Below are 17,701 nucleotides of genomic sequence, written 5' to 3'. Positions count from 1 at the left end.
GGCTACGGATCCAGATCTCAGCATGCCAGATCTAGAGGAAGTAGACACGTCCCAGCGGATTTGGACCAACGTAGAACAGAGGGCCTCCATACATAACACCCTCTTTTTGCAGCCGCCCTCGAATTATACCATGGTGGTGCCAGGGCTTATGATGATCTTGTAGTAGCCAATCTGTCTGATGGCGCCTGAATTTTAATGTGTTAATATGTTAATAGGTTTTTATTGTATTTTAACAGTATATTTGTTGGAATCTGCCCTGAGCCCACTTGCAGGAAGAGCGGGGTATAAGTTGAATAAAATAAATAAGGAAATAAATAAATAAATAAATAACCTTCCGGGGTTAAAACCAGCAGCTCCAGAATTCCAACCACCTTCACCACAGACTACGGTCAGCTGGGATACAGCTCCCAGCCGGGGGCAACGGATTTCTTCCACGCACTCATCCCGAGTCAGGTCATGCCTGCACCACTTCACCCCTCTGCTACTGCTTCTGTGCCTATGTATGCACCAGTGGCACCCTCAGGTGGCTTATATGTAGTTAGCACCATCACTTGGAGTCAGCCAGTTCCTGCCATTCCACATCAACCTGCTGCTTTGGTTCCTGCTCTGCTTCAACCTGCTGCTCCGCTTCAGCCTACCGCTCCAGTTTCTGCTCTGCATCAACCTGCCGCTCTTGTTCCTGCTCCACAACAACCTACTGCTCCAGTTCCTGCTCCGCTTCATCCTGCTTCTCCGCTTCAACCTACTGCTCCAGTTTCTGCTCTGCATCAACCTGCTGCTCCAGTTCCTGCTCCGCCTCAGCCTGCTGCTCCAGTTCCTGCTCCGCATCAACCTGATGTTCCTGTTCCTGCCACTCTGCAGCAGCCTACTGCTCCAACTCCTGCTGCTCCACAGCAGCCTCCACACAGCTGCCCCACCTGGGGTCTTGGAATGTATGCAGTGCCCCGATGGGCCCAATGAGACCTCACTGAGCGGGGCATCCAGAAGTTCTCCGATTGCCCAGATGGCTACTTGCTTTGGAAAGTGATGTTCCAAGGAGCTACTAGGGATATGAAGTTGTGGCCTGATGAGGAGCTCACACTCCTAATCGCATGGTTAGGCCCTGGGTCAGCAGTTCAGGTTCGACATGTCTTTGCAGCACATGTCGAAGATTCTGAGAGCCAAACTAAACGAGACGAATTACTTGAGTTCAACATGTGTCTGCTTACCTCAAGATTTGATAGGAAGTGTCGGAAGTGTAGACGTCCTTGCAGCTTTAAGTTTAACATTTACAGAGTGGCAGGGAGGGGAGTACAGGCATCAGGCTTTTGCCGGGCGCCCCCCTTCCCCTCTGCTGGGTTGTGTGTGGGAGTTTCAGGGCCCTCTCCTGCCCCCCCTCCCCGCACAGCAGACAGGGCGCCTGGCTGCTGCTGCTAGCACGACTGCTGCTGCTATGCAGCTCCGGGCTGTGCGGCACGGCTTTGAGCGGGGGCCGGGCGAGCGGAGGGGAAGGCAGCGACGCTATGGCCCAACAATCCAAGAAGCATCTCTTATGCACTCTCTCCCTAGGTATCAAGGATTGCGATGAACCGCTTCCTACAGAACAAAGACAAAACTGGGAAGTATGGAGGAACTCTGGGCAGCCTACAAGGTATACACATACCCTCCACCTATGTACCAATCTCACCTGCTGTCACTTTCCGCAGAGAGCTGCACATCTTTTCAGACGCATCAAGCCAGGTGATAGCATATATATGGATCAACGGCGGGGAGAGCCGCATCCACCTTGCATATCATCGGGACACTCGGCTGACTTTGCCAGATGAAAAAGGCCAGGCTGAAAAGCTGAATCTATGCAGATTACAACATGAGTCCTACTTGGAGGAGCTTAAATGTGTCAAGAATGGGTCAGCAATTCCAAAAGCCAGCACTCTCCTTAAGTTGACCCCTTATCTCAATGACAAGGGACTATCAGGCCAATCACTGGCTAAGACAGACTTTGAAGAATGAAGCTCAAGCTTACATGCCTTAGTTTGTGTTCAGTTTGATAGTTCGTAGTGTAGCATGCCTTATATGCACAGTTATAGTTGTACCACTCTATTAGCACTGCACGTTGATAGTGGAATCCCCAGCATTCCAGGTGAGGAATGTCCATTTCCTCCTTTGTTCAGTCACACCTTGGCAGGGAGAGGAGCAAGTCATCTCTTTTTTTTCAACACATACACTGGGTCTACAAAGCTCCACCAAGGACCTTTATCCATGAAAGATACACTGTCTCCTTATTTAGTAGAACTGTGAGTAGAGAATCCTTGCATGGCATGAAGAAGTTAAATAAAAGCCTTTTAAGTTTGTAACCTGTGCATGTGTGTCCAGGGTCTGAGGCACAGCCCCCGGCTTTGCTGGGAGGAAGCAATGAGAGACAGCCTGGAGGCAGCGGCCCTGCTGCCCCGGCCAGCCATCAGAGCCAGAACCTGCCTATGCCAGGGAAAAGGGGCAAAGGTCCAAGGCCCCAGGGGGCTAGAAGGGGCAGGGTGAGGTCAGCTAGCCCCATGCTCCAGGGAGAAGGCAGGAGGCTGGGCAAAGTAGAGGGAGAAGGCAAGGGCAGTGGAAATAGGGACCCAGCCGCTTTCCCAGCAGAGCCCTTACCTAATGAGGAGAAGTAGCCCCAACAGCTCAGTGCCACTTCCCAGCCTATACACCAGCTAGAAGGCAATAGCCAGGCTCAGGGAGTGCCAGGAGCCAAGCAACTCCAGGTGGAGCTGCCACAGGCATTCTGGGGGAGGAGCTGGGCAGCCAGCCAAGGGGCCGCAGCTGGGCCTGCCTTCGGCAATCAGCAGAGTCAGGGAGGCTTGACAGCCAGGCAACAAGACACAGCTGTTGCTGTTCAATGGAGCCAGATCAGCTACCCCAGCTGCAACTATTTGGGGCAGCCCAGAACAAGGCTGGAAGGAGGGCGGGTCGGAGAAAGGAGGCCCTATAAAGGATGGATGGGAAGAGCCCTGGGGGGTGGTTTGAGTAGGAGTTATGGAGTGGAGGAGGAGCGGAGCAGTGCGAGAGCAAAGACCCAGAGGAGAGTCAAAGGAGGAACTGATGGCAGAGATCAAAGAGGGTGAGCGGCACAGGTTGAGCGGGCCAGCGAGTGGATTGAGAGGGAGTCTGGGTGATGTATACTGACCCTCCTTCCACAGAGCAGGGTCCCACAGAATCCCTGGCCCCCCCTTTGACGCCAGGGCCAGACGGTGCGGCACCCTGCCCAGCGGCGGCGGCGAGCCCTGACAGTGTGCATTGACACTTGACGACAAAGGGCTGGGATTCCCTCCTCGTGTCAGAATAGCGATCCTGGGAATATCTACATGTAGAACTCTACCAATCCAAATGAACTGTGGCCCCCTCATTTGCTTGCCATACCACTGTAAAGTACTCTTTATATGAGTCAGTGGAAGAGTGCCCCCATCCCCAGATACATCGCTTGCTAGGAACATCTAGAAAATGATTGCATGATCGCATGACAAACCACCACTGACATATTACTTCTGTCAACTGAGCTGGATTTTCTTGCCTCCTCACTCTTGCTGCAGCCTAAATGTCCTCTGAAATACTGCAAGACCCCAGTTAGTGGTCTATAGTGCGAGGGAGGACTCGCTCAACCCCCTTTCTGTGGGATCCAACCCAATACAAGCTGTCTTTTCTGTGGTACATCAAATATTATCTAATGCTGAAATAATTATGCAAACTATACATGAAAAGCTAAAGTAAATTAATAAAATTAAGTATAAATCATAATGAATAAAAAGATAAATTATAGATTGGTTTTGCTATCATTCTTTAAAAGGGGGAAGTGGCATTCTCAAGAACCTGGAGGCCCTGCAAAAATGCTATGGGGCAAATATATGTTGCTCTTTTCATGCAACTGAGCTTAATTAGACTATTCCCTTGATTAAGGATTGCTGCCTCAGGCCTTTTAAACAAATACTTTGCTATTATAGAATCAATAAGATTCCTTATCCGTTCATTTTGTTCTCTGCTAATGAGATCAAAAGCCATATTCATTTCTAAACAAAAGTATTTTGAAAATGTTTAACTCTAAGTAATAAATAATACCTGCATTTCTTGGGTTTCTCATGTACCTGGCGCACAACAAAGTGCAGGCATGTCCCTGTAGAGCAGGAGTCAGATAGGTGGATAATGTAACCTTAAACCAGGGGTTTCATGATCCCAATCTGACGACAATCCAAAAGATTCTGATCCTGATACTGGCTTGTTCACTTGGATCTTCTGTCATTTACTGAAAAAACAATTGCTAAATTTTTATGGTAAGAAATTGAAATTAATTGCAACTTAGTTCAGTTACTGCAACTAGTGCTTGGTTTTGTTTATCTGTTCAGAGACATTCCAGCAAACACAAACATCTCCCTTGCAATGCTTCTATTAAATCCATCATGACAGGAATACATTTCTAGTCTTCCTTTGGGGGGACTGAATCCCCCTTACAGGAATGTTTAGTTGTCTATGATGTTCAAAATAAAAACACATTGTGGCTGTTATTCATAGTCCTATCCACACTGAAACAAATGAGGGAATGATTTTTGAGAATTATGACCTCCCACACAAGTTTATCTTCTATGATGATTTTCCTAATACCAACTGTATTCTGCCATAACTGAAGTAAATTGAATTTTTATTCATGAGGAGCAGCCAAATGCATTTAAGACTCTACCTTGCTATGTTTAAAAGCATTATATCATTTCAGGACAAGCTTGCAAAACACAAATTCTTTTAACATTTACATTAAAGATCATACAGAGTGCTGATTAAGTACAGGTGAAAAACTCAGGCTTTGAATATATCCCATTCGTAAATAGAGAATTGTGCAAAGCAATTTAATCACATTGATGACAATAGATGTAGATCATCTGATTGGTATGAATACTATTGACAGACACACATGCAGGAAATGGAAACTATCCTTACCAGTGCCAACTGTTGAGCAAACTATTTGTCAGATTCAGCAGTATGCTCAAGTTTCTATTTATTTTTGTTCACATTTTCTGCAAATAAGTTCTTGATTTCTCTCTTCCTGAGAATGTTAGGATATGGAGAAATTTCAAGCTTGAATAAAAATTAAGTGGTTTCTGTCACCACTGCTATAACCAAAACTAACTCCATCAAGAATCATCTTGCATATTCTTTTGTTTTTGTATTGATTTCTTGTCACTGTCCCGCAGTAATTTTTTTTTTAGTTTCCTTGAACATGCCAGTGGAAGAGGTCGTACATAAATCTTTTTCCTTAGACTGATCTTGGTGTCACATGGAGTCACCCTACCATTATACTGGGATATAAACAAAAATGTGCAAGCCAGCTCTGTGGTCCAGTTTTGCAAACCATTAGAATAAGAACCCTTGTAAGTCACCCACTGACCTTATGAGTAGATTCTAAGATTCAATACTTATCTATACACTATGTCAGAAATCGCCATTGATGGTGAGGACTGCTGCCTTTCTTTTGGAAGCATTGATCTACCATTGTAGCAACTAATTCAGTCCAACATGGCAAACAAAGATTGCTGGCATTATTGGTAATAGTCCATTACTTGGCATGGATAGTTTATCAGCACTTCTGTACATTTAGACGTTACAGAAGAAGTTCAATGAAGTGTTTTGCCTAAAATTAGTCATTAAAGGATAATTTTGTGATGTGTGGAAGTGCTCATTGATTGTAATGGGCTAATCTGTGAGTAGCCAGAAACAACTTTTTGTACATAACATATTTTATAGTCTTTCAATGTAATAATATGACCCAAAATCAAAATATTCATCTAATTGGGATCTTCTGGATCCTGGGACTCTAAAGATCAGAGACCTTAAACAAAAGCAGTTATCTGCAAAAATATTATTGTAATACTAAACTACATTCGATCACGTTATCCTGTTTACTGAAAAGGAAGACAGCCCTGAATGTAAGGTGATTCTCCCTAAAAATGTAAATGTAAAACACAAAAGTGTTTTTATTACTGGACATAACTGTAACTTGTCTGCAAATTTAAGATGGACCCTCCCACACACACCTTTTGGGGATGGCATAATTGGAAAGTGACCTAGTCTTGCATTTGAGTAAATACAGTAGTCACTTAACTAAGACTGTAAGAAAGATTTATAGGAGAAGGTAAATGTAGAATCTTCAGATTCTTCACTCCTTCCCCTCTTGTCTTTCAATTGCCATCTTCCAACTACCATCCCCCAACTGTCCCATTGTTCCAACTGTCCCATCCTCAGCCTCTCTGTAAAATCCCCTCCCTCTAGAGGGCAATGTTTTCTTTTTTCAATTATTAAATTTTTTAAGAAGGCTTACACTATGATTCTATGTAACCTACATTCAAGTAAACTGAAATATTTAATGTACGGATGTTTCCCACATTTGCTGTAACAACAAAATCCATGTAAAATAAATCTCAAACAACATCTGTTTTAATGACTAAAAATAAGAAATGCCCAGGACAGCAGAAACACAGCAGGAAATATTTTTAAGCTAATATCTTAATGAGAATCATTGTCAAAAACTGGATGATTTTGAGTTACAAGATGGGTCCACCCTTGCGCTGTTCATGAAACAAGTCAGAGGAGACTGAATCAGCAACCACTCTTCAGGGAATTTTAAAATATTCTTTCTTATGGTCTATGTTGTAAATAAGTTGTTTTTGTTTTAACCCTGACTGGCTTGAAGTTGTTTGATAAGGGAAAATAAAACACATACACAAAGCTCAAACATTCTGGTCATGGCAAATGGCCCAAATTTAAATGAGGGCAGCATATAGGGAAAGTAAACACTGAGTTCCCTTTCCCTAATTGCCCTGAGTAGTAGCTGGGTGAGGTGAAGTAAATGTAGGGGATGCTGCTTGTCTGGTGGAGCAACTAGGAAGAGGAGAGAGGGGACTTGGTGTGTATTTGGGTCAGGGCTCTCTGCCTGAAAAATAGAGGCAGGCTGTAACTGCCCCTAACTGCCTAGGAAGTCCCCACAGTGAAAGGAGGTTTATGGTGGGTGGCAGTGTTTTGGGGGAGGGGGGAGTCACAGTTGTATTTTTACCTCAGATGTGATAGAAAAACAGAGCTTAAGAACCTAACTAATTAAGTAAATAGTGTAGATAGGTGTCTTCTAAGACCTTTTAAGTATTCAAGTTCAGTAAAACTTCACATTACTGAATGTTAGCTGTCTGAATAGTGTCATATGGAAGCATTGCTAAACTCTAAACTCATAAACAGACAACTGGCACAGTTTCTCTTTATAGCATAAGGTGTGCTGGCCCTTTTACTAGAAGTAACAATTGATGCTTTAATGTCATCACAGCTAATTTATATTGGCTTCCTGTGCTGTTTTTACTTGATCACAACATGAATGTGCCCATTTGGTACTGAATTGTCTCTTTTGCATTATGTCACCATGGCTTTCTTGTGAATGATAACGTTTTTTCCTGTGTACAGATCTATAGGTGTTAATGCTATGCTGCTTTTAACACAGAGGCAAACAAGAGTTGCTGGCATCTTTCGCACATAACGCTGTTTTTCTTTTTTATTTCACTTAGATTCTGCCAGTAGAAGTAGATACCATGTCCAGTGGTTCCCAGAATCTTGTATATACAATGAGACAAAAGGGCCTGAGAAATACAGTGGTACCACATATGTAAGTGGAGATTTAATCTTCTAACTAACTTGAAAACTGTAAATAGAAACAAAAATATATATACATAAGGAAGTAAAATATCTTTATTAAACCTGATTGAAAAGCTCCTATTAGCTCCCATTCTTAATTGCTTTCAGAGGAACTGTAGTACAGTAAGTTTGTATTCCATGATAACTGTGGTGGTACAGTCATTGTTTATTTAAAATATGTATGCATCTCTTCCCTACTGACAGTGCTGAAAGCTGCACATAAGTCATAAAACAAATCTAAATATAACCCTACTCCAAAATTCATGGAAGTGATATATTATTATAGCTTATAGATGTACATAGAATTGGAGAAGTCAATTTAATCACATGAAAAATATTTATTTTACAAAAAAAATTGTAATGAATCATTTAGCTTGTTTTTTAAAGGAAGATCATTCTGGTACAGACTAAGTGATTTACGATAGAGTGTGGGGTTTAGGATAAAATGAAGCCAAATTTATCCTTGAGTTTCCTACATGTCATGCGCCTATAAACTGTTTATCTGCTTGTAGGAAAATTATATAATTCTTCGGAATCTGTCATTTTCGTGCAAATACAAAGTTACAGTACAGCCAGCAAGGTCCAAAGACCGGTTGAAGGCTGAGAGTATTTTCTTTACGACTCCATCTTGTTTCGATCTTAAAGGAAAAAAGCACAAGCATGTAAACTGTCCATCTGAGGAAGGTAAGTAGATCTCTGACAAACACCCAAAATTCATTTGTAAGCACTCATGTTGGTTCTCTAACAGTGCACTCCAGGAGTAATTCTGCATAGGATCGCACTGTAAACGTTCTTAAAATTCACAATAATTACAGAAGAGTCATCTCATTTAATAATCGCAGATTTAATTGTCTAAATTGGATGCTACTATAACATCAGTATGACAATTTCATACAAAAAGTTTTTCTACTTTACTTACCAGTAACAAAAATTAATATTGGTATTATTATGTTAGAAGTTAAGAATGCACCCTCCTTTGCCTCTTTCCAATTTATACGTACTCCTTGAAATTCGTTTTACAGCATTCTATATGTAATGTAGAAGCCCTGTTTGCATTTTATAGTATATCTTGCATGTGCATGAGTCCATCTTTGTAAAAAATAGTTAGTGCATGATCACTTTACAAATGAAACCAGGGACCAGAACCTGGGTCAATGTGGGGTTTAAATTACACGTTGAACAGTACATGTGTTAAATGTAACATGAGAATTATTCAGTGCACTTTAAAGAAAAATCAAGAATACACTCTACATGGATTAGACTATGTACTCTGTAATTTGTGAACAAGACTAGAGACACAAGTCACATAGGACTACCACATTTTTACTCTGTACCTTTCACAGCTGTATGATAAACAGAAATTTAGCTGGTTTCCTCTTTCTCTAAAATTTTATAGCTGTTAAATTTCTAGCTGTCATGCACCTCTTCAGGCATTCAGTTGAGGAAAAATATGCCAGTCCTTATTACACAATACATTATTCTGTATAAAGTGTGAATAACTTTACGTACAAGTATAATAATTCGCTGTTACTGGACACAGCAATGTTTACATTTATTCAACAGAGTATGAAAAATAGGGAAAGGATGAGTTTTCACAGAATGTAGTGCAGTTGCTAGGAGAAAGGAAGAATGATTGATTGCGCAAAAATTGTATTAGACATTAATATAAACAGTTTTAGTCCAGAAAGGCTTCCTGTCTCAGAAGTAAGCAAGAAATAAAAGGAACTGAAAAAGATATTTATTTATTTGCTTAGGATATTTCTGTGCCACCTCTTCAGAGTCCTGCTCAAAGTAGCTTACAATTAAAACAATATTACAATATAAGAACAAGCTGTTTGAATACAAGCCACTGGGCATAAACATTGCAAAATTATTCAGAAGGTTTTTGCATTAGGTTTTTTAAAAACACTATAAGAAACGAGAAAATGAAAAATTAAGCACAGTTGAAGTTACATGAAACACTTCTCAGTGTCTAATGCAGCAAAAACAACAGCAAAACAGATTTGTGCAAGGATTATCTTTCAAGTAATAGCTTTGATGGAATTCATCTTGAATCGAGGCCATTTTTAACTAAACTTTGAAATGAAATTTAAAGCAGAATAAACAGAAATAAGAGATTTATGTCAGAAAAACATTTCTTAAGAGAAAATGGATGAATAGTGATAATATATTCAGGAAGGAAAGAGAGGAAGCATATGTGCATGCTTCAAATGCAAAAAATAAAATAAAATTCCAGATTCAGTCCCTGGCATCTGTTGCTAAAAGTTTTCAGGTAGCACACATTGAGAAAGATTTTTCTTTCTAGACTCATTGTAAATCAGAATAGACCATACGGAGTAGATGAACCAGGAACTAAATCCATGTAAGGGATATATAAAAATAATCCGGTCACAGAGTGAAGCAAGAGAAAAATGTATAGAATGACCTGTATCCTACAAGTTAACTTAGCAGAGTTTGAAGCCTTCCTCCACGTTAATGGCAGAGTTTTAGGAAGCATACCAGGATTTGATCAAGCAAGAGATTTTGATCTAAATAAAAAGGAGAGTCTGATAACAAAATAGTCTAGACTGAAACAGCACAGATCAAAGAGAAAAGGTGCAAACTATTGAGAGTGAATTTAAACTGAAAAACAAGTTTTGAAACTGGTGAACAGAACAACGCAGTGTAATACATTCATTGCTAAATTCTATATTCTTGGATATCAGAGAGGAAAAAACTGATAGGAATTTAGGGAAAGTTGCTATTTGCGTATCTATCTTAAAAACTGCTCTTGAAGCCTTGACAGAAAAGGTAACATTTTATTGCTTGTTCGTTTTAGCTCCAGTTGTCCCCAAAGTGTTGGCAAAACCCGAGAATCTCTCTGCCTCTTTTATTGTTGAGGATATAAACATTACTGGCCACTTTTCCTGGAAAATATCCAAAGCAGATCTTCACCAACCCATGACAGGATTCCAGGTCACTTGGGCAGAGGTCACAACAGAAAGCCGGCAGAACAGTTTGCCCAACAGCATTATTTCTCAGTCACAAATACTGCCAGTAGTAAGTGTCTGTTACTTTCTTGAAAGGGGGCGGGGGGAGTGTTGATGGGACAATTGTGTAAGATCAATGATAATGAAAATTTTGAATCTATTTAATACAATTTTCCACTTGGAATAATTGCTCTTATTTTCCTTTAAGGATCACTATGTTCTGACTGTGCCCAACCTGAGACCATCAACTCTTTACCGATTGGAAGTCCAAGTGCTGACAACAAGTGGAGAAGGACCAGCTATAATCAAATCATTCAGAACACCTGATTTGCTATCATCTCCACACAGTGAGTGTTGACCAGCTACCTGAGGGTTTTTGACCGTCTCATATGTGGGTAAAAGGAGACTTGTTTCCCTCATATGCACACACAAAAAGTAGGGGACTATCAGTCTGTATGATGCCTAGTATTAAAATGTATGATGCAACTGAATCCACAATACTTAGAGTAGCTGTGCTGTAGAATTTTTACCTATTTTCTCCATGTAATTCATTTTACTTACCCTATGGAGCAGGACAGGGCCAGATCGATGGGGGGGGCAGGGGGGTAGTCTGCCCCCAATGCCGCCAAAGAGGGGGCGCCGGGCACAGCTGCTAGCCCTGGGAGTGCGCGGATGGCAGGACAGGGGGCGTGCTTGCCGCGCACCCCGTCTTGCAGTACAGGCAAAAGGCAGCACGAGTGGCTGGGAGGCCGCCCGCGCCATTCACCTGCCCTGCAGGACAGGGGGCGCGCAGCAAGCCGGCCGCCTCCTGTCCTGCGGGGCAGGTGAATGGCGTGGGCGGCCGCCCAGCCACTCATGCTGCCGCCACCAGCTCCACGGCGCACTGGGACAGCCGGCTTGCCGCAGGGCAGCACACACCACCCTTCATGATGATGTCACGGAAGTGACAGGAGCACGCCAGGAGCGCGCATGCACAAGTAGCCGGTCTTCGGTTGCCCTGGGCGCTGGCAACCATAGATCCATCCCTGGAGCAGGACTGAATCAGCCTGTTCAGGTTGGTTGACTGGATGGAATAGGATGAGGGGACAGTTTTTTCCCTTGATATCTGCAATCTATAGTAGGCTTGTTGTTAATCCTGATGGTAGAAAAAAATCAGAATCAGTCCCTTAAGTCCATTACAAATTGCCACCAAATCCTTCCAAAGTTCACCCTCAGTTCAGTTTCTTGTCATTGCTCCTTCCCTATCCTATGTAAACTTAATTGGTGGCATCAGAAATGCAATAGAGATTAATTTTCATCCTGGGTATCAGTAAACCTAGGCAGTGTAGTTTCCCAGCCAGGAAGCCAGTATTGTGTCATTCCAAGGGCTGAAAACTGTATTTTCACACACTTCCTAATGTTTGATGTACTGTTCTACTGTGCTCTTTATAATGAAGTCTCCATCACAAGTTTCTGAAGCATAGCCATGGTTTAGACTGAAGCAATGAATCAGTTACAAAGTATCAAATGTGTTCTGTTGGAGTACCAACACTTTCAAGTATATCAAGAAATAACATTCAACAGTGAACACAAAAACAGTTAATTGACCAGTGTACAAAGAATCAAAATAAGTACAATGGTTAGAGAATTCCAAGGAAGAAATTGGGTCCAAAAATGGTAAGTCCAACAGAGTAAATATTCCTTTTCAAATAAACTTCCTTTCTTCCAGGTAGAAAAGGGAACCAAGGGCTGCTGAATAGCTGCCTGTAGTGCCCTGCTGAATAGCTGCCTGCTGCTGTTTCATGATGTTCACGTCATCAGGGGCGAAATTCTATCATTAACAACATACAAAAGTGTAACAGCGTACATATAATCAACCATAACATGATACATATAAAGAACAAAGTATGAAAGACTTACCACCAGTCAAAAGTAAATTCTTACAGACTGCACATGAAGTCAAACAGTCAAAAATAAGTTTCAGCATCATATGGCATAGTAGCACCATGCAAACCACTGGGGCAATTATATATCAATGAATAATAGGGAAGAGATCCTGACAAAACTTACTGTTTTGTATATACATCAACAAAAAACAGGAGAGATCAAGGTCACTATTCAAGCCTCTGGGTCTAAGGCTCTTTAAGGTAAATATCCATTGTGCCTCCTTTCTGAGTAATACTTTCTGAAGATCATATTTAGGGATCCTTGGATCAGAGAACAAAACAGTGAAACAGTGAACTGTTTTTGTGTTCACTGTTGAATGTTATTTCTTGATATACTTGAGAGTGTTGGTACTCCAACAGAACACATTTGATACTTTGTAACTGATTCATTGCTTATGCCTACTTTTGTGCTTGCACCTTCCTTGTTTATTGTTGATTAGTAGGTTCCTCTCTTTTGCTAAGATGGTTTAGACTGAAGCAACATTAATGGATTTGAGTTCTGCTTGAGGAAGGAAACTTCCCTCACTCCCTCTCACATTTCAGTCATCTCTAGCTTCTGAAATTATGCTTTTGCTAGTCAGTGGATCCCCGGAACAGTATAGACGGCAGAGTACAGGTCTTTCGCGGAAATGAAATTAGGTAAAAATTGCCCTCCTCTGCAGTGAAAACATCATTACATCCCAGAAAGTACTGTTGTACCAATGTGGTATAGCACCTTAGGATCTAGTACAATCTCTTTACTACTACTACTACTACTACTACTACTACTACTACTACTACTACTACTACTACTACTAAGACTTACTGAAATATATATATATAATACTGAAATACAGTATTATTTTTTCCTACAAACATTAATGTAGAATTTTTTTAAAAAAAACAAACTATAGTTACTTTAGTTATTGTTCCTTTTTAGGGCCGCATCTGAAACAGCACCATCCACATCACTACAAACCACCGCCTGAAAAATATTAAAAAGTAATTGGATTAATTAGTTGGAAAAGATTATAAACTGAGCTCCTGCAAGGTCAGAAAAATGCACATGAATTGGATCATGGTCTGCTTCTGATGGATTTGTATGAATTGTTTAGTTATATCTTCATCGTATGGATTGCAGAAAGCATGTTTGTTCTAATGTCAGGCTGAAATGTCATGAAAAGACCAACTGTATTCACGTAAAAGAAGATGAATCAATTATGGAAAATAAAATAGTGATTTACTGTCATCATAGACTACAATGTATGACATTGACAGGGGTTTTTTGGTCTTTTTTGTTTTATCTGTTGTTCAGAGTTTTTAAGTCTAATGATGTAATTCAAGATTAAATTGTGAATAGTTCATTAAATCTTTAAAAAAATGAAATTTGGCATAAGTTCAGTAACAAACAAAACATGTAACTAATGATATAAATTCCCTGTGTTGATACATTGTTTATATTAAATCCAAACCAATACATGAGTGCAAAACAGAAAAAATATCAAGTATATTATCTTTGTCAATACTGGAGAATGTCCCAGTTTTGGTAGCTGTCACCTTTTACATGTGGCATTCATATGTGAATCTTTATATTTCCAGATAACGTTTGTAGAACGTCAGTGCATTGACTTGGTGGTATATAAATGTAATAAATGTAATAAGAGGCATATAAATGTAATAAATAATCAAAGTGGGTTGTGGATCATGATCCCACATTTTAAAATGTCAGCTAGACGAATCTGTGAAAAATATTATGACATTGGATTCAGAGATACAGTTGAGTCTGGACAACATGTTCTCCCTTCAGTTAACCAAACAGTAGACATTCATGTATCTGTAAATTATACATTGTGCACTCCAGTGAGGCAGTTCCACATGTGCAAAATATGTACACATCTATATCTTCATTGAAAGTTCCCACATAGGGAAGAGCTTCATGTCGAAATGGAAACTGCAGTGTATATTGGGTTCCGATCAGGATAGCAAAATCTGAAGTGGTATTAAATATTGAGAGATGTGTGTCATTATTGAGGTGAGCAACTTCTCTGAGATGAACAATACCTTAATAGCACAAGTAATTCCACATATTTTCAGTAATGCAGTTATGACGTTCCCTCCTTCTCTTTCCCTCTTCTTTGTCCTTAAACAGCAGAAATGGCACCAGAGGCATTTTTTAAATTAAAAAATAATTATTTTATTTATTTTAGAGGGGAAAGGTCAGGTGAAATTAGGGGGTGAACATGCCTGCGGCAATTCAACATAGATATCTCTGAGATAGAATCAGTACATGGACAGACTTTAGTTCTTATGTTCTTCACGGATACTTAAATTCTTGTGTGTAGAAGCTTTTTGTTCCAGTATTTTCCCCAAACACTGTAATACACTTTCTTTTAATAATTGCTTTCTCTTTGTGGCTTAAGAAGACTGGTACCCACTTTCTAGTACCCCAAATCCCTTCTCTTCAAACACCAGTGCTTTCCTTCCATTTTTAACTGAATCTTAAAGTTTCCAAAATGCAGTTTCCAATCACACCCGACTAGGGATCACCCTCTGGAGCTACCTCCTTGTTTTGTTTGACTGAGTAGAGAAAAGTCTCTTCTCTTTAGAAGATTTATCCCTGTTCTTGGGCCCTAATGGGAGTCTGCACCTATTTCCCAAACTTACTTTCCAACTTTTCCCCTATTCTTCTGTTGGTGTTAAAACTTCTCTCAGTTAGGACTCTGCCTCCCAACTGTCACATTTGATTCCTCTCAGCTAGGGCTGAAAACCGACCCTCTTCTTTCCAGCTCATGCTACCCAATCAGATTACTTGGAGTAGCCTGTCACTCAAAGCTCTCTGTGTCTGTGAGGGATTAACTCTTAACAGTCCTTCAGCTTTTTGTACAGGATTTCCAGGCTTTTAAAAAGTGCAATCTGTCACAGCAGTACATGAGGTTAGATCCAGCCAGCTTTTTCACTCAACCAGTGCCCTCCATTCTGTGTAGTTTTTCTGTATGCAGGTCTACGTGATTCTCAACACAGCTATTTTTGGTGGTTAAATGGGACCTCTCCCTTCTTTTGTACCAGTAAAAAAAGTAATTGGATCCTATTATTTTATAAACATAATTTAACACGAATGATAGAAAGTTTCAACAGATCCAGAATCTTTTACTTATATACTGCATATCAGCACACACTTCTGAAAGATTAAACTGTTCAGTCCTAGAAGAAACAATGGTCCACCCCACACATTGGTGAATAACAGTGTTGTACCATTTATCTATGTTTATTTGTTTCTCCATGGATTAAAAAAGAGGCTTCTTCTAGTAATTCTAAGCTGTTTAAATAGACGAGGGAGAATTAGACTAAACTTTCTTAAAGAGAAAAAAAGGTCATACTCCTATTACAGGCTTTGTTGTGGATACAGGAAAGCAAGGACATAGCTATTCCCAAAGCATTTATGGGATTTGAGAGCAACCATTCCATGGTTGGTGTATGGAAGCATAGTTTATTCTTAAGACTCAAATATATGAAATACCATCAGAATTTGATCACCACAAAAAAAATTCATTTCACATGACATCACTTGAAACGTAAAACATTCTATGGAGGCAGACTGCATGTTCAGTGAAAGCAATTGTAAAGAACATACGCATTCACACCTTGGCAAATATATTTTTTTCTCTTGTTACCCATAAAACTAATTAGAGAAGAAACAGACATGTAAATTGAACATATCTCTGGCTCTAGGTACCATTGATGTGGTTTTAAGTTGGATCGTTACAGTTTGGTATATATTGCTGATAAAATGGCCATTAGTAGAACTTCTCACCTCCAACGGTGGCAGATAATCAAGTTTTGAGAAATCAACATGTATATGTATGAACCAGTTCATATAGTGCAGCCTTTACTAAACCTAAAAAGGCAAACTTCCATATAATTTTGCATTACATACACTCCTTTTAAGTACAGGTAAATATATGCTAAAATTGTATTAAAGTCACTGAAATGTATGTCTCTGATTGTTTGTACAGAAATAGGGTTTAAGAGGATTATTATATGTCTACAATCAGAGGTCAAAAATATAGGACAAGGACCAAGTGGTTTCATTCCAGTGTATTATTCCTTTTTTAAAAAAGTGCTTCTCTCATTTATCTTTAAAAACTGTTGAGATATTAACTTATTTATTTTTTTTGAGTTTCCTTTTTTTTGCCAAGTGTTCTTAAATCTTTTCATCAGGACCTGTGGACACGCAAGTTAATATAAATGTCATATACACCTGTATATAATCCAGGAATATGATCCTTATAATTTGTTGCATGTTTTTTTTATTTCAGAATTTTATTTAAGAAAAACAAATACCTACAGATGTTGATGGATCTATATGGTTTGCATGCCAGAACTCATAGCTCAGTTATAGGCATGAATTGTATGACTGTATCATCTCTATTGAATATATTAGTAAAGTACAATTTACAAAGTAATTAACAGAGGTTCTATATGTAAAAATATTTTTCTTTCTATGTAATTATATTGTAGTGTGGAGATAACAGAACTAATCTGTTAACTAAATTGGCTGTAGAAATCATGTTCTTATCATGTTTCCTTTAAAATTAAAGTCCATATTTATTTATATATGTTATACAGAAGAAGGTTGATTTTGTGTGTGTGTGTCATGTTACTTCAAGAATAATGAATCTTGTAAAAACCTTTTGTAAAAAATATATTGTAAATAGTATGCTGTTCTGTTTCTCCTTATGTTCCTGTTTAGATTTTGTACATATGTTTAACTAATAAATTACCCTTCAATATAGAAATGTAGACTCATGTAATTTGCATCAGAACCATGATTAATTTGAAGTGTCTTCACAGTACTGCAGTTCTCTGTAGAGAGGGTTTGATTCAGAGCCCCTATGTGTACATGGAACTGTAGGTGTGTATGCTTAGGCCCTGGAAGTTAACTCGAATTCCATAGGAACGAGGAGATGAAACTGAAAAGAAACTTTAATTGGAGGAAAGGATAGGAATTCATTGTATCATTAATAGACTGGATGTATGTAAATACTCAAGTAGACATCTTGGAGATGTGTGTGTGTGTAATGTGAGTGTATATGTGTATATGGAAATGGGATTACAAGCAGTTGGAGTGCTGGTAATAGATCATAT

The 17,701-nt window shown here is 39.7% G+C and overlaps 1 protein-coding gene across 1 annotated transcript in view; it reads left to right on the top strand.

The window, feature by feature from the left end:
• ANOS1 (anosmin 1) overlaps positions 1–17,352 on the top strand; it is a 154,103-nt gene extending 136,751 nt beyond the window's left edge. The window contains exons 10-14 of the mRNA XM_054974845.1: positions 7,557–7,654; positions 8,196–8,367; positions 10,502–10,722; positions 10,861–10,999; positions 13,497–17,352. Of these exons, the coding sequence (XP_054830820.1) occupies positions 7,557–7,654; positions 8,196–8,367; positions 10,502–10,722; positions 10,861–10,999; positions 13,497–13,555 (689 nt within the window). The 3' untranslated portion in view covers positions 13,556–17,352. The remainder of the gene's footprint in view (positions 1–7,556; positions 7,655–8,195; positions 8,368–10,501; positions 10,723–10,860; positions 11,000–13,496) is intronic.
• Positions 17,353–17,701: the final 349 nt, after the last annotated feature.

The sequence above is a fragment of the Eublepharis macularius genome, chromosome 3 (genome assembly GCF_028583425.1).
Source record: "Eublepharis macularius isolate TG4126 chromosome 3, MPM_Emac_v1.0, whole genome shotgun sequence".
In the NCBI taxonomy this organism is placed as follows: Eukaryota; Metazoa; Chordata; class Lepidosauria; order Squamata; family Eublepharidae; genus Eublepharis; species Eublepharis macularius.
The sequence above is the reverse complement of the archived record's forward strand: the minus strand, read 5'-3'. Positions and strand labels throughout refer to the sequence as shown.